At 40.2% G+C, this 20,667-nt stretch overlaps 3 protein-coding genes across 7 annotated transcripts in view; 1 reads left to right on the forward strand and 2 right to left on the reverse strand.

The window, feature by feature from the left end:
* camk1b (calcium/calmodulin-dependent protein kinase Ib) overlaps positions 1-5,897 on the reverse strand; it is a 39,629-nt gene extending 33,732 nt beyond the window's left edge. Inside the window, exons 1-2 of one of the 3 annotated variants that reach the window (XM_025907368.1) lie at positions 5,740-5,880; positions 3,895-3,907 (exon numbers count right to left, since the gene is read on the reverse strand). In XM_025907368.1, the coding sequence (XP_025763153.1) occupies positions 3,895-3,905 (11 nt within the window). In that variant the 5' untranslated portion in view covers positions 3,906-3,907; positions 5,740-5,880. Of the gene's footprint in view, positions 1-3,894; positions 3,908-5,609 lie in introns of all 3 variants that reach the window. The other 2 variants (XM_003441376.5, XM_005469338.4) reach the window with 2 other exon arrangements.
* Positions 5,898-7,750: 1,853 nt separating this feature from the next.
* Positions 7,751-18,810, forward strand: nek4 (NIMA-related kinase 4). 3 transcript variants are annotated; one of them, XM_005469335.2, is made up of 16 exons: positions 7,751-8,049; positions 9,503-9,769; positions 9,860-10,057; positions 10,796-10,903; positions 13,110-13,264; positions 13,424-13,568; positions 13,900-14,508; positions 14,610-14,660; positions 14,737-14,886; positions 15,377-15,541; positions 16,216-16,282; positions 16,392-16,504; positions 16,683-16,774; positions 16,890-17,101; positions 17,185-17,318; positions 18,236-18,810. In XM_005469335.2, exons 1-16 carry the CDS (start codon positions 7,960-7,962, stop codon positions 18,332-18,334), a joined length of 2,655 nt encoding a protein of 884 aa, XP_005469392.1. In that variant the 5' UTR covers positions 7,751-7,959; the 3' UTR covers positions 18,335-18,810. The 3 variants fall into 3 exon arrangements, with proteins under 3 accessions (XP_005469392.1, XP_005469390.1, XP_005469391.1); XM_005469333.2 differs by having other exon boundaries at positions 7,753-8,049; positions 17,182-17,318; XM_005469334.4 differs by having other exon boundaries at positions 7,753-8,049; positions 16,686-16,774; positions 17,182-17,318.
* A 267-nt stretch (positions 18,811-19,077) lies between these two features.
* Positions 19,078-20,537, reverse strand: spcs1 (signal peptidase complex subunit 1). Its single transcript, XM_003441523.5, has 4 exons — positions 20,380-20,537; positions 19,722-19,781; positions 19,548-19,634; positions 19,078-19,365 (listed from the first exon to the last, which is right to left on the reverse strand). The coding sequence occupies exons 1-4, from the start codon at positions 20,413-20,415 to the stop codon at positions 19,240-19,242; spliced, it is 309 nt and encodes a 102-aa protein (XP_003441571.1). The 5' UTR covers positions 20,416-20,537; the 3' UTR covers positions 19,078-19,239.
* Between the last annotated feature and the right edge of the window lie 130 nt (positions 20,538-20,667).

The following is a 20,667-nucleotide window of genomic DNA, read 5'->3' on the forward strand; positions in this document are numbered from 1 at the left end:
TGCCACTAATTGGTCAGGGAGTGACACTACTGGATGAGTTATGAGACCGACTCCTTCACAAGAATTGAACCCGCCATTTTTTAAGGATGGCAACGAGGGAAATAGCTACACACATGCCCACCACCTTCTCTGGCTCTCTTCTTTCACCCTGAGTATGACAAAAAGTCATAGACAAAGCAGTGGGTATACCATCGCCTCGATGTCCTCCACTGTATGGTGTGTTTGTGTGTCATACAAATGAGATGACGGAACTTCCTACGGCGCCTTTCAAAAACTAACCACACTGAGGTGGTACTCAATTGTATTCGTAAATGCCCTAAACGAAGTGTAGAGCATAGAGTCGAGTTGAGTCAAAAGAAGGCACTAGTGATTGCCACAATCAAATTGTATGAGAAAGACTGAAAAAGTAGTGTACAATAAGTTACAATGATCAATTACCTTTAAAATTTTCTAACTTACTAGTTTCTAAATTACCACTGGACCTGTTGCAACTACAGGCAAACCATTGCAACACTTTGTTGCAGCAACAGCTGCATGTTTCTGTTACGTTTTCACACAATCAACATTGTATATGGCATAGGGCTCTAAGCACAGGGTCAGGATGGATTTGATCATTTAAACAAAAACACTGGTCACAGGTAAATATCTGGTCACAGTTGCTTGTGTGCTGGTGATTCCTTTTAAATGGTTGTATCTAACAAGTAGTATATGCAGTGCTATAAAGCTTCAAAATGGCAAACAATGAAGTTGAATCACCTCCAACTACATAGAGATGTTATGCAGTTACGTCAGCAGAGTCATGTGCAATAAAATTTATAATCAGCAAAAGTGGAATTGCAGACAGGGCCAAAAGCCAAGTCTAGCACCTGCCAGGTTAATAAGTAAACCAAACTGTGACCTGAAGCAGTTCAGTTGCAGCTGTATGTCCTAAGTACATAACTTCAAGTGCTTAACTTCTTACCACTGCAGTTGTATCAGAGCTGCATACAACTCTGGTTGTATTATGGATCCAGATAACATAGAAATTTGTCATCCTCATGCAATGTCTTTTTTCACAGAGCTGCAAAGCTGTGTTGACAAGTCCAACTTTAAGATGAGCCCCTCTGAAGAAGCACATTGTTATGAAGAACTGAAACTCAGATGTTTATGCTTATGAAACGTGTGCTTACCTATTTAAAGTTGAGCATCAGGCAAGTTAGGTGAAGTCAAAGTCAAACCAAATTAGCTTCATACTCATATACCGGGCCAAGGTATTAAGCCCTCCATAAATACTCTTCGAACATTAAAAAGTTATAAAAAGCTGCTATCAATGAAATGATGTTTGTTTCTTCCTGTTTTCTTCTCACTTCATTTTTCACACCAGAAGTTAACTTTCAGATGTTTGTCCTCACCACACTTTGAAGAGTGGGAGGGATCACAGAGGACCCTGCTGTCACAGCTATCATAATCTAAACCTAGAAAGTGCCTCAAGATCTCGAAGACTAAAATAGCCCTGTTCATATCAGCATGCCTCACTCCTCCTCTGTTCCTGCTGCCTGCCTGGCAACTTCACAGTCTGTCTATATGGGATGATATAACATATTGTTCTGGACTGGACCAGTGTTGTTCTGCTAAAGGCGATAGAACAGTGCAGTTAATCATCTTCCAATTAGTTCAGAATCAGCTCATTTTAATGCCGAGAGGCACTGTAGCCATATAAACAAGGCGAGGCTTAACACTGCAGTTATCTCAGAACAAATGGTCATGGCCTCTTCTAGCTGCAGGCACTGATTGGTGTACACGCACACTGGCATGAATTCAAAGATTATTTTTCCCCACATGTGTCCAGGGGTTTTCACATGATCACACACATACAGACGCGCACAGACAGGCACAGCGGCAGTCGTGTTACCTTCACTAATGCCAGAAGTCGGCTTCATACATGTCGCCATGGAAACCCAAAGGCGCTGCTATGGTATCTGAGCGTCTAAATTGCTTTAGTGTCTAATGGCAGGTGGCAGCTAAGCTTGAAATCATTCTGGTTACTTCGACGGCTGGCTGCGGTGTTTTATGTTTAGCTTAAATATATCAAAATAGCCTGCTCAGACATAAAGTGCACATATATGCAAAGGAAGAACTGTCTGATTTTAATCTCCAGAGTAATTCTCAGTGCTAATTTTTGTATGTGTTCATGTTCAACTTCCGATATAATCTAAGGAACAAACCAACCAAATGAGCCTGGCAGAACAAAGCTTACCGTTAACATTTAAATACATATGCGTCATTCTACACCACATCATTTGGCCTGCTATTTAGAGAAGATGAAGTAAAAAGGAAGCGTCTCTAAATTAAACATGAAAACCAACATGCAAAGTGAAGATAGCTGTATAAGGAAGTCCAGTTAACCATGTGTAAATACTTTACTGATAAATCTCATGTTGCACAGCCTGTAGTCCTGTAACTACTGTAAAGAATCAACAAATAATAAAAGAGCGGACTAACTGAATTCCCATGTGTAGGCTCACCACCTGTCTCTTTCTTTGGAAACTGTGGATCCATTTAGCAATTTTTACTTTAATGTTTTCCTTGAAAAATAACCTGGAGTAACTTCAAGCCAGGACTTGAATCTGCACTGCGAAAACAATTACTTAAAGTTGATATGTTGGAATCATTTCTACCACCATATTTGTTTCTTGGCCCCAACCACAGAAGCTTTGCATGATTCACTATTCAAAATAATCCTCATCTATATCATTGTAGGCTTTGGAGCAGCCCCTCAGTTTGTCCGCATTCCAAAACACAAAGTTACTGCTCCACTACCTTTAAGCTAAAACTCTTCTGATTGACTACTTGTTGCAAACAGAAGGTCTGAGCTGTTGAGATGATAACCCACTTTTATTTACAACATAAAGCAATCTGAAGTCTGAGCTTTTGGTTCACATGGATCGTTTGTACACATGCTTTTTGAAAGTCTGACATTTAACAGTATAATATTATATAAGAAATATTTATTTATATAAATATATAAGATATTTCATGAGGACTTTGCAACTACACGGTTTGTAAAGATGTTAATTTTCTGTATACAAAATGGTTGGATTGAAAAATAAAAAGCTACAGTAAAACATGACTTCCATTAACAGCCTAAACAATGAATTAAACCACTGAAAATAAAATTCTTCACAGTTCTGAAAGGCTTTGTATGTTTTTAATCCCCCTAACTGCATAAGAGCAAAAGACTGTTTCGAGAACATGAAGCCAGAGGAAGAGTGAAAACACCTCTCGCATGCTGCTTGTTTGTAGCATCTCACCTTGCTCATATGGAGATTCATGTTAATTCATGCACTGAGAAGAAGTGACATTGAACATCAAAGTCATTTTTAATCCATATATGCGTCAACCTTTTGTTGCCGGTGGTTGCATTTTCTAAAAGGTAGCGTTACGCAGCAAATGCCAACATGCACCTAAACCTCCTTCACAGCACTTTTATATCAAAACAACACATTTCAAGCCACTGGAGTTTAATCCAGTCAGACATGAGCAAGGGTGTCTGTTTTTTTTTTTAATTAAAAAAAAACAACAGGCAAATGCTATAAACAGCAGATTAAGGTTCATGTTTCACACACGCAAGGGCAGAAAAGGCCAAAGCTTAAATATGTGGGAGAGTAGAGGAAAGACACATGCATGGTATTGTATGAGCATAAAGCGGATAAAAATAAAAGCCCTTCAACGTCCACGGATGGCATGACTTTGGCCAGTGGGACACGATAAGCTGCTCAACTGAGTAAATAAGCAACAGGACTGAAGAAGCTGGAGGTTGGAAAAATGGACAATATCATAGTCACATTCCCTGAGAAGTAGGTGACATGCAGCATTCACCCCTGTTGAAGAATTAGAGAGAGTCGCTGTACTCACTGGTTTCCCATTCCTGTGATGCGCAGTGGACAGAAGAAACACACAAACACACACACACACACGACGACAGTTAAATGTGACAAAATGGCACGTCCGAAAAACCTCTGTCCGGCCCTGCTAAACCGTCTGGCACACTCACAGACACACAAACACACACGTGAACACACCACAAAATGAATGCAAAAGACTGAAAAAAAGAGGAAGTAGAAAAAGTTAAATTAACATTTAAGAAGACAGAGCTCTGCAAATGACTTATTTGGCTTGTGTCTCTATAACGATGCTGATAAACCCCAAATTGGTTCTGTTTCTTATTATTCTGTTTTTTTAAAGAATAAAAACCGATTTCAGCTCAGCTTAATCACTATTATTTCATATTTCTCCACACCATCTATGGCAAACTGAGGGGAAAATATGCTGCCAAGTATGAACAAAAAGTCTGGTCAAAGACATGTCCAAGGAATGCATTCCTGTTAAAGCAGACAGTTCACTGAAAGCTCACTACACTAGTGCAAAGAGATGATCTTTCAGTGATTTTAAAACCTTCAGATCAGTCTGGCTGTGTTTTTGAATCAAATTTCATAATCTTACCCCCAACATGTTTGGTTATTTATCTTGATATCTTTATTTCTTCTTTGGAAAACTAATGTTTTTGTTTTTGAGGAATCTAGTTTTTTTGTTTCTGAGAATGTTGCGCACACTGACAAGGACGAAAGACACAGGGGGGAAAAAGCAGCTGCTGTCAAAACAAACTATCAAACTCCATTCACATATTTCATACAACAAGAAGAAGTTTCATTAGGTCAAACACTTGACAAAGACCTCCGCAGATGTGGGCGAGCTCTTTTTCCACAGGGTGCCAAGTGGAACATATTTAGAAGCATAAACACAGACAGTGAAAGAGAAGAAAGAAGAGCCAGTTTGTGTTTCCCACAGTCAGAAAGCAGCTGTCAACTGAACGCCATGGAGCCCATCCATACCTGCATATCAATCAACCGGCCTGCACCCATCTGCTTGCATGGCAAACACGTTGAGATTTTTCTAACAGCAGTGTTGATTGGTCATCTCCTGTCAGTGACGCACACCAAATCTCCTCTTAAGGCCAGCTTATCAATGATAAGAGGGCTTCTTAGTAGAAGAGGTGAGGAGGTGTGTGAGGTGTTAAGAAAGTGAGAGACGTGTGTAAAGAAAGCCACAGAGAAACAGAAAGCAAATAAACGACAGAGACAGATGGGGTTACACTAAAACTGCTTTAAGGACTTCCCGGGGAAGACGTACAGTGTGATGTGTTTTTACTGATGAAGTCATTACAGTATTTCTGATTTACAGATTAATAACAGGGATCCTTCTGGCCTCACGCTATTTGTAGACATACTATAAGTTAAACTTGAGTCATTTAGATAGATATCTACCTGTATATGGTTTCAGTGAAAGAAGAAGAAGATAAAAAGCGATCACTTCAGTCTCTAGTATATTCCATGTCAGCATCTGATCTTCGAAACAGCAGCTTTAGTTACACCGAGGTCCTCTCGGAGTGAATGGGAGGATATAACGTGACCCTGGCTGCTGTTTATGCTTCAGCAGCCTAAAACGCTAAAAACGAGTTATTTTTAAAAGTCGTTAAATCTCACTTCAGCTGTTATAAACACATTCCTTCAACGGAAAAGTCCTTACAGGCGAGGTAAATGCAGCCAAAGTGCCCGTTAACGACAGCTTACCTCACAGAGAGCTCAGTGGGGGAGAACAGCTGTCCAAACCCTGACGAGAAACCGCGCTCAAGCGCCTATCTGCTCTTTGTCGGAAGGGGTGGGAGTCAAAATGAAAGTTAACGCAGTGTCTCCCTCCTACCTGAAAATGTGCTGTCACGAAGGTCCGGTGTCGCTGCCTGGAGCCCGCCTGCTGTCTCTCCTACTCTGAGCGCTCGCGCTGAATCTGCACGCGCCAACCTCCACCAGCAGGGTTCCTCCTGACGTCACTTCAGGGCAAGGACGGACACAGTGAAGCGGACCAATCACCGCTCTAGCAGTTTGGCGCACAGGTGAACGGCTCTGTCGCACCGACGGTAGCTGTCTCCTCCCTCTTTCCCTCCCCTCACTCGTGACACCCACACCAGTAATAAAACGCTTGGAGGTGAGAACACCTGTATCGACGTGCTGTTTCGATAGTGGCTGTAATAAACACAATGTGTCATGGTTTTTATGACGTTAACAGTCAAGGTGCTGTGGTTAACAGACTTCCAGGTGTAGGCTAGTTAGGCATTATAAGCTCTAATAAGTTTAGATAAATACTTGTGATGTGCACACGGCGAGTGTTGTAGTCGATGTTAACTGCCTGCTGTCACATAGAAGTGCGGCAGTGCTGCAATAAAATAATCGTTTTGTTTGATCAAGCGAGGATTGCTTTTATTACTTTTTTTCTGTCCTGAAAAATCACCAGGAGAATCACCAGGAGCGTGTTTCGAAGGGGGTACGGGGTGTCACTACCCCGCCTAAAATACAATATACCCCACCCCCATCAAAGCCACTGAACTAGAGTGATGTTAATCTTAAAATCCCTAACACCATCGGATGGCACCACATATAGAACTAGTAGGAATGTTACTTACATTTAGTCAAGTATTCTATTCCAGTTCACTGGGCATGTTACTTACAGTAAGTAAAAAGTCATGAGTTTTAAAGTTGCTTCCAGAAGCCTGTTGTTTCATGAAACAATAAAATCAATGACAAACCTCATTTTTAAAACTGAAGCCAAAAATAAACAAATAAACCCATACAATTTTTTAGTACCATGTGCATACACTCTGTCCTGTGCGGACACCTCTAAGCTGAATTTGTGCAGTGTCAGCTTGTACAGGTGTAGTGCTCCATCTAGTGGATTACATAACCTCAAACAGGTCAAGATCATGGCAAGCTTAAAGTAGTCTTCTTGGAACTGAAACATGTGTGCTAAGACACAGGATGTTGTGTATCAGTTTATTTGAACCTTTTTTTTAATCGTTGTACCCTGTGAGTGTACCCTTGTGAGTGGTCCATCCCTTTATGTTTGACAATGGAATCATAAAACGCTGTTAAATTGCTCTTCAGCACCATCTAAGCTTGCACCCTGACAAAGAGCCACTGGTTTTAAATTATCTGAAGTGTCTTGAAGTTCTCACTCATTGCAGATGTCAGGTGTAAATTTGCATTTAAATGTGGTTTTCTCTCTGCTGATACAAAGCTTAGACCTATATTGTTGGATGTGGAATTTAAACATTAAATTATATGACTTGTTATAAAGGGTTCATAATTTCCATGCCATAGCAGAAATAGTACATGTATAACTCGTAATTTTAATAAAGAAAGGTTACATCCAATGCAGTGGTCCAGTGTGCTACCAGTGGCGTCATCAAGGCAAAAACCCTAACGTCTCCCAATATGTTTTTTTAAACATACATTTTGCTATTATGCAAAGAAACAAGGAACAAAAAATAAATATTTCTTTTTAGATCTTAGAAATTTTATTTGACTTCTAATTTGATGTCAGTTTTGTTAAAAAAAAAAATAGTATTTTGTTTCGTTATTCATTTTATTTGTATTTTTATTTATTTATTCGTTTTATTTATTCATTCATTTTTTATTTCAGTTTTTAAACATCTACATTTGTAATAACACAGGTCACACGTCCTCGGTGGCTTCTACGCTTTGTATTCTTCTGGTAAAGGGTAGAAGTGTGAATTAAGGTGCTTTAGGTGAGCAGTTGTGCCACTGTCCCCTGAAATGCATACACGTCTCTGCGGTGAAGCTGCTTCTTGTTGTGACTCCAGACACTAGGTGGGGCTGTGTCGCAAACGGAGCGCTGCTTTCCCCCCCTCTCACCTCATCATCGGCAGTGAGCGACCAGTTGCCTAGTGACGAAAAAACTGTCCAGCACTGCTGATTTCCTGCGTTTCCAAAATCTCGTCGCTGGCGCTGACCTAGGGGGAAGTTTTTTCTCCCAGCAGATTTGTTTGCGTCGCATTCACAGCAGGATGCGGGACTGAATGTAGCCGTTACGCTTGACGGGAGCGAGTCCTGTAACCCTTTTTGAGGAATGATGAATAATTACACTTTCATCAGGGTCGTTGGGAAAGGGAGCTATGGGGAGGTGAACTTGGTGAAACACAAAACAGACCGTAAACAGGTGAGAAACATAGAGTGGTTGTAAGTGGAAACACACCCCAGATATATTAAAATAGGCACGCCTTTCAACCACATGCTAAACGTTTTTGTAGAGACCCTAAAACCCTGCTAAGTACTGCTAGCACAAAGTTAGCATAAGTCCTGTAAAGTGTCACGGACTGTGTTAAGGTTTTATACCCACTGAAAACCAGTGTTTCTGCTAACTTTGGCATTATAACAACAGCTTAAGCTTGCTGATCACTGTGATGATAATATTTCTATCCTCTATTATTGCGCCTCACAGACGTGAAGTAGTCCATTCATAATTGACTTATAAATCAGAACTCTTTGCTCCTATAACTCAGCTTTTCATTGCATAATTTATTTTCTTTCACGATGAAGCATATATGAAATCATCGTGGCCCTTCTGCAACACGATTTTTGTGGGCCAAAGTTTGTATGTACATAAATATTTGTAATGATTTCTGTGAGATATGCTTTGCCAGTTACAAGTAGAGTACCATGTGTAACTCCAGAACTTTGTTTTATTTGGATTAAACTATCTTCTGATATTTTTTTTATTTGTGGTACAACTTGTCATATTTGCTCGATCCAGCGTGACAGATGAATGAAATTAGCATTTTCTGCCGTTTTGTGACCAAGAATTTCATGTTAAAATTAATTCTCTCAGCATTATTTTAGAATAGAACTATATCTCATTCAGAAAATGATTTTATTGTGTGTTCAAATATGTATGTAAATAAGTTTACAGGACTATTTGAATCTTCTTTGTCTTTCTTTTTTTCATATTTTAACTAGCCAATACTCAGACATTTTTATTAATTTTTCCCTAATTACAGACCCGTTATGGTGAGAAATTTTCAGGCATGTCTTTAATAGTTTCCGAGATATTAATATTCAAACATTTCCTCAGATTTCAATATGAGAAACAAGTTCTGAAAGTGGCTGAATGGGCCCATCGATCCATCCATCCTATTTATTTTGCACATAAGTCACAGTGGGAGCTGGACATCATCCAAAATGTCATAGGGGAAGCAGCAGTATGGCACCTTCTGGCAGTGGGATGACAGAGCTACCTGTTGTACCATTGTGGGTTGGCCTTTTAAAAATATATAGAAAAGTATTTAATAAATGAAGCTAAAATTTCATAGTAATCGTTATCTATCTCCAGCCAAAGAATTATACATTTCTTAAGTGAATTAGAGACAGTCAAATGTTGTAAACATTTTCAATGCATCATCATCTGATTGGAATAGATTCTTTATCATCTTCTAATAAACTTGTATGCATTCATATAGTTTAGTTTTTGTTTTTTAATGTATTTTTTTATAACAAGTATTGACCAGTGTACTTTTGGAGTTGCTCTCCAAACAGAACAAAGGCATAGACTTGTAAAATCTATTCAAAGCTGCATAGTTCTTGTTATTCAGCACACGTGTTTGTGTTTCTTGTAGTATGTTATAAAGAGATTGAATTTGACCACCTCCTCCAAGCGCGAACGACGTGCTGCAGAGCAGGAGGCGCAGCTGCTGTCTCAACTGCGCCATCCCAACATTGTGACTTACAAGGAGTCTTGGGAAGGAGATGACTGCCAGCTGTACATTGTGATGGGTTTCTGTGAAGGTGGAGACCTCTATCACAGGCTTAAACAACAAAAAGGAGAGCTGTTACCCGAGAGGCAGGTGGTGGAGTGGTTTGTCCAGATAGCCATGGCACTGCAGGTGAGTTCTGCATCAGTTTATGCATTTTTTTCATCATTTATTTACATGAAGCGACAGTCAATCTCTTATTTCTCTTATTTTGTATATCAGTACCTACATGAGAGGAACATTCTTCATCGGGACCTTAAAACGCAGAATATCTTCCTGACGAAAACCAACATCATTAAAGTGGGGGACCTTGGCATTGCCCGAGTACTGGAGAACCAGAATGATATGGCCAGCACACTCATAGGAACCCCATACTACATGAGTCCCGAACTCTTCTCTAATAAACCTTATAACCACAAGGTATTTTGGATATCTGTTTAAAATGACTCCTTGTCATCGAAGTTATATAAGCAGGGTAAAGGACTGGGATGACTTATTAAACACAAACGTGTAGGATATGGAGTCAAACACATCAGCTAGGAGGCAGCAACTCTCAGGGCTTCATTAAAGGGCACATTAGCACATGCATAAATAGGATTGCCTTGTTCCCAGGCCGTTGGTGCATAGAGGAGTTGTTCTCCAAGCAGGACAAAGACATAGACTTTAGTAGCTATTAAAATGTTTTCTGTTTCAATGCAGAAGGAAAGCTTTGGCACAGTGCACGGAGACAGTGTGCCAGGATGATCACATAAGAAATGAATTATCAGGTTTCTTTCCCACAGAAGTGAAACAGTGCTAGCGCTCTGCCAAATAGGTTATGGCACCAAACTGTATGTGTAACTTTAGCTTCCCTGATGTAGTGTTTTATTGGCTCATTACATGTTAGCATACTGTGCAGTATAACCAATGAATGTATCCACTATCAAATATTGGCCCACATTAGGGCAAAATTGTTATGTAGCTGAGGTATCCAGCTTATAAATGAAAGAAACTGCAAGTAGCAATATAGACAAGTTAACAAGTACTTATGCTTTGATTACTAAATTTAAAGGTCACATTATGCCAGGTACAAAGTCATGAAGTCTGCTCCCATAGGCTTTGCAGCCGTATGATAATGATGCATACATCTTTTTATGGGTTGAATTTTTCTGTCTCTAGTCAGATGTATGGGCCCTGGGCTGTTGTGTATATGAGATGTCCACACTGAAACACGCCTTCAATGCCAAGGACATGAACTCACTGGTGTATCGTATTGTAGAGGGAAAGGTGAGCTACATATTTATGGGTTGTTGTTTTTTTTTAATTGTTATTCATTAAGTATTTTCTTTAGGTAAAGTAATGTAAGTTACAGTATCCATTCATCTATCTTTGTCTGGGTTACGATCTGGAACACCCGCCAATCTGTCGCAGGGCTGACACAGTGAGACATACAACTGTTTACACTCACATTCACACATATGGTCAATTTAGAATCACTTAACCTAGCCCATGCATGTCTTTGGACTCCAGGAGGAAGCTGGAATATCTGAGGAGAACCCACACAGACATGGAGGAGAACATGCAAACTCTTTACTGAATAAATCTATTTTAATATCATATACTAAAATGATATCTATACCACAATGTACAGGGTGGGCCATTTATATGGATACACCGTAATAAAATGGGAATGGTTGGTGATATTAAAGTCCTGTTTGTGGCACATTAGTATATGTGAGGGGGCAAACTCCTTAAGATGGGTGGTGACCATGGTGGCCATTTAGAAGTCGGCCATCTTGGATACAACTTTTGTTTTTTCAATAGGAAGAGGGCCATGTGACACATTAAACTTATTGGTAATGTCACAAGAAAAACAATGGTGTGCTTGGTTTCAACGTAACTTTATTCCTTCATGAGTTATTTACAAGTTTCTGACCACTTATAAAATGTGTTCAGTGTGCTGCCCATTGTGTTGGATTGTCATGCAACCCTTTTCTCCCACTCTTCACACACTGATAGCAACACCGCAGGAGAAATGCCAGCACAGGCATCCAGTATCCGTAGTTTCAGGTGCTGCACATCTTGTATCTTCACACCATAGACAATTGCCTTCAGATGACCCCAAAGATAAAAGTCTAAGGGGGTCAGATCGGGAGACCTTGGGGGCCATTCAACTGGCCCACGACGACCAATCCACTTTCCAGGAAACTGTTCATCTAGGAATGCTCGGACCTGGCACCCATAATGTGGTGGTGCACCATCTTGCTGGAAAAACTCAGGGAACATGCCAGCTTCAGTGCATAAAGAGGGAAACACATCATCATGTAGCAATTTCAAATATCCAGTGGCCTTGAGGTTTCCATTGATGAAGAATGGACCCACTTTCGTTGTACCCCATATACCACACCAAACCATCACTTTTGTTGTTCCAAGAGTCTTGGAGGGATCCATCCAGTGTGGGTTAGTGTCAGACCAATAGCGGTGGTTTTGGTTTTAACTTCACCATTCACATAAAAGTTTGCGTCATCACTGAACAAAATCTTCTGCGTGAACTGAGGGTCCTGTTCCAATTTTTGTTTTGCCCATTCTGCAAATTCTGTGCGCTGATCTGGGTCATCCTCGTTGAGATGCTGCAGTAGCTGGAGTTTGTAAGGGTGCCATTTGTGAGTAGCTAATATCCGCCGAAGGGATGTTCGACTAATGCCACTCTCCAGTGACATGCGGCGAGTGCTACGCTGTGGGCTCTTGCTGAATGAAGCTAGGACAGCCACTGATGTTTCTTCATTAGTGACAGTTTTCTTGCCTCCACATTTTGGCAAATCCAACACTGAACCAGTTTCACAAAACTTAGCAAGGAGTTTGCTAACTGTAGCATGGGAGATGGGTGGTCTCGTAGGGTGTCTTGCATTGAAATCTGCTGCAATGACCCGGTTACTGCGTTCACCAGATATCAACACGATTTCGATCCGCTCCTCACGTGTTAACTTCTTTGACATGTCAATGGCTGTGAACAAAGAGAAACTTGTAAATAACTCATGAAAGAATAAAGTTACGTTGAAACTAAGCACACCATTGTTTTTCTTGTAACATTAGCAATAAGCTTGATGTGTCACATGGCCCTCTTCCTATTGAAAAAACAAAAGTTGTATCCAAGATGGCCGACTTCTAAATGGCCACCATGGTCACCACCCATCTTGAGGAGTTTGCCCCCTCACATATACTAATGTGCCACAAACAGGACTTTAATATCACCAACCATTCCCATTTTATTACGGTGTATCCATATAAATGGCCCACCCTGTAGTTTAATGAGCCTAAAACGTTTGGGTAATTTTGTGTCACTTAAGCTCACTTGTTTACAAGCCCAGACTGTGGTTTCTGTGTGACTGATAGGTGTCCTCAACCATTTGGATTTGTTTTTCAATAATTAACACTTGTCCCATGTGGGGTTTTTTTCTGAACTGTGATAATTTTCTTCTGGGTTTCTAAACAGCTTCCACAGATGCCCAGTAAGTATGAGCCCCAGCTTGGAGATTTAATCAAAAGCATGCTGTCTAAGAGACCCGAAGACAGGCCCGACGTCAAACTCATTCTCCGGCAGCCCTACATAAAACGACAAATTGCCATGTTCCTTGAGGCAACAAAAGAGTAAGTTCCCTCTAAGTCATTTTAATGAAAAAATCAAAAATGTTTTTTTGAAATTTTCTTTGTACGTTTTTATAACCAGATCATTTTTGCCCCTCTCTTTGTGCAGTGATCTGTTTGTTCTTTAAGGCTTATTATGTGTCTTGATTTTCACTTCCCCAGAAAAACTGCCAAGTCACGAAAAAGACCTGTTGGTGGCAGTGGTGATTGTAGGACCAGCAGTGTGTCACCTGTGATGTCATGTCAGCCAAAGCCTGAGAGGCTGGCTCCCAGTCCACAACCTGAAACTCGTGCCAGGGTAAAGCGGGTAAGTTAAGGATGAATACTAATATTGATTTACCTTAATGAAATGAATCCTATGACTTATATTATTTTTATTTACACAGTGGTAGACTGGTGGAAGTCTACAGATATCAGTGTGTAATGGTAATGATACTCAGTCAATCCTTTCTTTTTACCTGATTTCTTATTTTCATCTCATCTGTGCTCATTAAAAAAAACTCACCCCTTTGTGGAAAGTATTTGTTTTCTACTTGGATATAGCAGCAACACTCTTACTAAACTTTTTGTGATTAAGTTAAAGATGTTCATGTAAACAAGGAACCCTCTGTGATTGTTGTCTTTGTTGTTAAACTCAGAAAGACGACAAATTGCAACACTTTAAAGGCCGGAACGGTGTGATAGACAGCACTCCCATCCAGACGCCTCCGCCATTCAAACCCTCTTCACCTGATGCCGTCAGAGCATCCCTGCTTACTGTTAGCAACATTGATATTGATATCCCAGTGCAGCAGGACAATGACCTGATACAGAGACAGGTGCAGAGGCCCCAGCCTGTCGTGTCACATCACCGGGCAGCTAATGAACCTCTCACGCACAATGTGAGCAAAGACAGCAAGGCGAGAGGGAAACCAGATCCCTCTCCCCCTCCTTCTCCACTAAAGACCCCTCTGAAGTCTGTATCAGGTGTTTGCAGCACGAGAGGAGATGACGGGAGGGTGGCCAGTGACTTGTCTGACTTTCAGCGACAGGCCAAAGCAAACCCTGGGGACAAGTTATCTATCTCGGGGGAGAAAAAGATTTCAGATATGGACGATAAGGATGACACCATGGAGTTACTTAAAAAAGCTGATCCACAGGACCCAAATCTAGAAAATGAGGTTCTAGAAGCAGATGCAGACAATAAGAACAACGCTGTGACTCTTTTCAAGCATGCTCCAGCACACATACCTACCTCAGACCTCCAAGTAAGTGTCGTAAGGTACCTTCTTTTGATGTTTTCATCTGAAGTGTTCGGTGTTTGTTTTATTGTTTTATTTATTGTTTTATTACAATTATATCTCTGTAGGAAAGCCTAGAATCTACTGAAAAGCTGTTAGAGCCACTCCCTCCACCACTGGTGAGTGCTAAATAATGCAGATATAGTATAGAACACGTTGCCTCGTGTTAATGCAATTGTATTTGTGCTTTTTCAGGAACCCATTAAGGAAGAATCTCCCTTACAAGCCAGTAAGCCAGATCGAGCTGCTCCATGTCTAACTCCTCTGTACCTATCATCAGAGCCATTTATATCACAGCAGCACAGAGGAAAGCACTCAAGACAGAAACATGAGGACCAGGACAAGGTAAAGACTGATACAGGAGTGATGTTGCTGAAATCATTATCATTCTAATGATATTTTAAAGGAAGGGCAAGACAAAAAAGAATGTGTCTGTGTAGGTTCTCAGTCATCAAAATCATCCAGGCATTCTTAAGAGCTTGACAAGGAAGGCAAGTGGAATTCTTTAAGTTTGTGAAGCTGTTTCACCTCTCATCCAAGACGCTTCTTCAGTTGTAAAATAATCGGAGGAGAGTCCCCTGTTGGATGAGAGGCGAACCGTCTAAAGAAATCCAGTTGCCTTCTTAATGATGCTCTCAAGAATGTGCTGCTGATCTTCTTTCACTGACCTTTTACTGACTCTCCAGTCAGCGAATATCATTTGGCATTTGTTTTGGTTAAGATCTGTTCCTAACCACTTTCTACCGCAGTGCCAGCCAGCCAGCATGCGTGACAGTAACAAAGTAGTGAGTTAGGCTAATTAAAGCAATTGTTGCATCTTGTTTTGTCCTTTCAGTCCAAGGTGGCCGCTCTTAGACCTTTACCTCAGCTTCCTGTTGATACTGTAGCTGTGGAGGGGAAAAAGAGGAGCAGGAGGAACTCGGAGACCAAGAAAGCTGATGTGACTGTGACCTCAGAATCAGTTAGCTCCCATAACGATGGACTTTTACCAGCACCACAGGTGAGGGCATCCCCCCAAAACCACAGATTTTAATTTCTGAACATTTGCTTTGCCTAAGGCATAAAGTTTTTGAGAGAGATAATAGATTATCTATATCTACATTTTTTTAATCTTCTACATCTTAGAAACAAATGTCAGCAAGAGTAAAGAGAACAGTGTCAAAACAGAAGCAAAGGCCAAGGCTATACTCAAAGTTTGATATTTCATTATTTTTTTATTACAGTATGATGACGTCAGCCTGTTATGGCATCATTTGACGTTGTAGGGCGTCGTATTGGAAAAAATAGAAAATATGTTGTTCAGCTCCATTTCATATGTTACATTATTCAGTATAATTTCTTGAAAGTTTTTCTTCAAGGTCAATCTTTGCTTTGGGTGCTAACAATGAAAGTCAAGGTCAAATGTTTAGCTGATCTATCTAGCTGATCCCAAGGCCTAGAATGTTGTTGTAAAGTTTGAAGACGATCTATAATAAATTTTGGGTAACAGTTTTTACTGATTTTCACCAAAATGAAATCACCTCGAACTGTGAATGCTAGTCTGCTAACCAACAGACAGACAGACAGATCCAATTACATACTCGCTGTCTGTGGGGGCAGAAAGGTTATTTCTGTTTTAATTCTTGTCATGTTTCATAGTTGATGCAATATTGTTCTATCAAATTTTATTTTTAGGATCGCCCCCTCTCTGCAAGAGAGAGAAGAAGACTGAGGCAGTCCCAAGAGAGTGCCAGACAACCAGGTACAATACTCGAAACTCAAAGTGGAGCATTTTGTTGCAAAACAAACAAAAGGATTTACAGAAATAGTTTCTACATTTCTGTCTCTGATTAGTTTTCTGTCTTCCCCAGGTGTTAGTGCTGTACGGAGGGCATCTTATGATGTCACGTCCACCAAGGCTGAGCACGACAGTGCCCCATTTACTCGATCTGTGTCTGCCTCTTTTGCAGAGTCCAATAGTAAGGTACAGACATGCCACCCACTGTGACAGTGCATTGACTTTACTGTTCATTTGTAAGCTACATTACATACTGACTGTGGCACTGGCCTGACTCAGAGTGACCCACTGCAAATTCTGCCTATTATTAGGCTAATCTGATCCTGTCGTACTGAGTCTGAAACACAGATCTGTGTTGTATCAGCAGGATAAGCTGGTGGAGCAAAAATCAGATGAAGATGAATGCAGCTCATCCACAAGTTCCACAGAGCGTTCAGAAGGAGACTGCAGAGAAAGGTGAGAGCATACGGCAGTAGAATTGAGTGCAACTTAGCTGAATTATAAAACTGAACCAAAACCTACATTTTCTTAAACGTATGTTTATAATCCATGTTTTGTGGTCTCTCTGCAGAAAAACGGAATCCAGCGACATGCACGACTTAGTCAATATGATGACTCAGACTTTGAGAATGGATGTTGGAGACGGTGTAAGTGAGGGGGACAGAGGCAGATTTGGCTCTACCGCACTGCCAGAGTTTAAACTGAACAGGAAGTACAGGGATACCCTGTTGCTTCATGGGAAGGCTCGAGAGGAAGCGGAGAACTTGTCACTCGGTCAAATAGGTTAGATGCCTTGTTCAAACCCTTTGCAATATGTCAGTCTTTATGAAACTCCATTGTGTTAAATATGTATGTGACTTCAGAAGGCTCCCCATCTGGTCCGGCCAAAATAAGAAGAGCCATAGAACGTCTGAGAACAGATGTGGTGAAGGGCCTGGGGGTCAAGCTGTTGGACAAAGTGCTGGAAGTGATGGAGGAGGAGGATGACGCTAAAAGAGAAGTGGGTAAAACACATCCAATATCAAAATGAAATTACATGGATAGGTCCAGGTTTAATAAACCCTATAGTAGTGGAGAGGAGGAAAACATTATTATACCAATCTTCTTGGTTTTAAATAAATCACGAACAACATCTAAAGAAGTGCAGGCCTCACTTCTCTCAGTTCACGTCAAAGTTTATGGGAGAGCTCCAAAGAGAAAACCACTGCTGACTAAAAAGACCACAAAGGCTCATCTCACATTTAATAATTTTTAATTCTGCTTTCTACCAGAAAATCCTGAAGGAGAATGGGTGGTGATCCATTTGTGCCCTGAAGCTCAAGTATACCAGCAGGTCTATATAGCTCAAAAAACCCCAAATGAAAATTTTGGAGTGGCCTAGTCAAAGTCTGGACTTAAATCCGATTGAAATCCTGTGGCATGACCTTAAACAGGATGTTCAAGCTGGAAAACCCTTTACTGTGGCTGAATTAAAATAATTCTGCAAAGACTGGGTTAAAATTCCCCCAATTTTGGGAAAGACTTGTTGTCAGTTTTCACAAACACTTGATAGCAGTTCCTGCTGCCAAGGGTGGCACAATTAGTTACTAGTTTTAGGTTTTTCACACAGGGCCAAGTAGGTTTGGATAGCTTTTTTTCTACATGAAAATATAATCCAAAAACCATATTTTGCATTTACTTGGATTATCTTTATCAGATATTGGAACTTAATGTTCTGAAACATGAAAGTATGACAAGTATGGAAAAAACTAAGAAATCAAGGAGGTGAATACTTTATGGCCTCGTACATTCAGAATATCTAATGGGACTAACAAATTTGCCATTAAAACACTAGTGATCATGTACAGATAAACCTGCCAGTTCACAGTAAACTGACCCCACTTGTCTTCCTTTTTTTTTTTTTTTTTTTTGTTTTAGCTGTGCCTTCGCGACCTGATGGGAGATGAGAAGTACCAAGCATATGCTGTGATGGTGAGGCAGCTGAAATTCTTTGAGGATATGGCCTTTAAGATTTAAAAAGAACTATATATGAAAGCTTACACGTTTTTCACAATCGCCTGTGTGGAAAACCTGATTTAAGGTGGAGCCACAAATCTTAAATGATGACGCACATCAAGATGGTCTTTCCAAGAAATACACCAGCATTCATGTTCAAACATGGACTGAATTGAAAACTGCTCAAAGGCATTTTTTTCCTGCCACTACCAACATGATTGTTTGGGACTGTTACATTTTCTTTACGGACAACATGCAAGATCTCAGTTCTGACTGCAGGTTTTGTCATGGGACTGTCATACAGATATAATCTTATTGTGTAAATCACATGTAAATGACTTTAATTTCTTTTTTTTTTAAACTTAATTTCGGTATAAACACAAAATGTGAAAGTATCTTAAGAATTTCCAGATGCCTATGCAAAGATTTCTGTCATGTTTAAGCACGCTCTGTCTTTCCACTTGCTGTAGGGGAATATCACCTTATTTATAATGCAAGCCAGAATTTCTAGAATGGTTTCATCAGTTGAGGACACTAAATCTCCCCCCTACTGCTCAATTGTATTTTCTTATAGCCAAAATAATGTAAATTAGATGTAGATATTAACATGTGAACAATTTCTAATAAATCCTTAATGTATTTCTTGTTTATACTTGTTTTATGTTGACAACCAGAATAAAACATTTAACTGATAAAAGAATTAAAACAAGATGACTGCATGTGCATTCTCAGCATTCCCAAACATAAACATAATTTATAAAACATGAACTGTATCAGGTGTTTATTATGTGAAACACAAGTTTCATTGCTGGGTAACACTGTAACAAAAGTTTCTTACTAAATGCTTCAAATGTGAATTGCAAGACTTCAGTACAACATCCAATCTAAAAAGATGTATTAACAGGCAGATACGGGGTGCTTGCGAGTTATTTGTGCTTCTTCTTTTTGGTGCTTTCCTGAGGTTTTTGGCTGGGCTCTGCAGTGCTCTCTGGTAAAGCCGGCTGCCAGGACAGAGGATTCCTTCTGTATATAGGCCATGGAGGCAAGGTCAACTAAAGCAAAGAACAGACCCAAAATTATTTTATGATGGATGTTGTTAAAGGGCTAGACAGGTGAGAAAAAACAAAAGAAAACAACAATGTGTCTAATTTTGCCATGTTTTCCTCTCAGGCTGAAAGGAGAGCAAGGACAGAAACATCTTAGGTGCACAAGGTATCTATCACTGCAAACTTACCACACAGGAGACAGCAAAACCAGCCAAGACAATGTACACTGTCCACCCAAACTGTTCAATGATCAGACCGTACACAAATCCAATCCCCTGCAACGATTACACAAAAATCTTAAAATCCAACTTCAAGTAAAAAAAAAAAAAAAAAAAAGATTGTGTAAAATTTCGGTTAGTTACCGCTGAGATGAGTATTATTCCCTGGAAAATCTGTTCTGCCAGCTTCTGACCTTTATAATCCTGGAAAACAGTTATTTGGGGAGGGAGGGGTGTGTGTCAATGAATGTCTTATTATTATACGTGAAAAGGATGTACACCATGATTGCTTAAGCCCTCCTATGCTACTTAACACCCACCCCCCACACACCACACACACACACACGTAAACACAAAACACAACAAATAACAGAAACAATTACCAATGTCGTCATTAAAACAGCTTTTTTCAGTGTAAAGGGTGCAGATGAATATAACACCAAGACCCTTCAATTCCTGACTGAAAGTTGCAGTGTAGTAATGATTTTGTCTTATGGGTCCGAGCACACACATCAAGCTTCTTTAGGTAAGACAATGCATTTGCAATATCAATAACCAACTAATAGCTGCTGAGTTCTATGGTAAATTTATCTTTTAAATCTTCTTAATTAGGAAGAATGATCTTCTTCACGATTTTAGGTTTAGGGGATAAATCATATAACAGCTGTTACCTGCGTAGCCACAGACACATCGACCAGCTACCGTTAGACAGGTTAACTTTAGCTCAATAGCACAGCATGCACGAAAGTCAGTGCGAGCCTGACCGTGCAGTTTCCGATCAAATAACCCAATTACCGCTTACCATATGCGTGGGGATGGACTTGAATATAGGCAGCATGTTTCCAAATGAAATAAACTACCATAAGCTTGAAAGAATTAGCAAGAACAAATTGAAGGAACTGAATTTCCGGTTTCAAAAAGATACGTCTGTAAACGAAAAGGACCCAATTAGAGCGGAGGAAACCGCGCAAGCGCAAAGATCTACAACGCATACGGATTGGACGAAGCCGTACGTGGTACAGTCAAATTTGGGTTTAGTGTTTGTGGAAGCATATGACTGGCCACAGAAGTGCCAGTCAAAATATGTAGC

Source organism: Oreochromis niloticus, linkage group LG5, assembly GCF_001858045.2.
Source record: "Oreochromis niloticus isolate F11D_XX linkage group LG5, O_niloticus_UMD_NMBU, whole genome shotgun sequence".
In the NCBI taxonomy this organism is placed as follows: Eukaryota; Metazoa; Chordata; class Actinopteri; order Cichliformes; family Cichlidae; genus Oreochromis; species Oreochromis niloticus.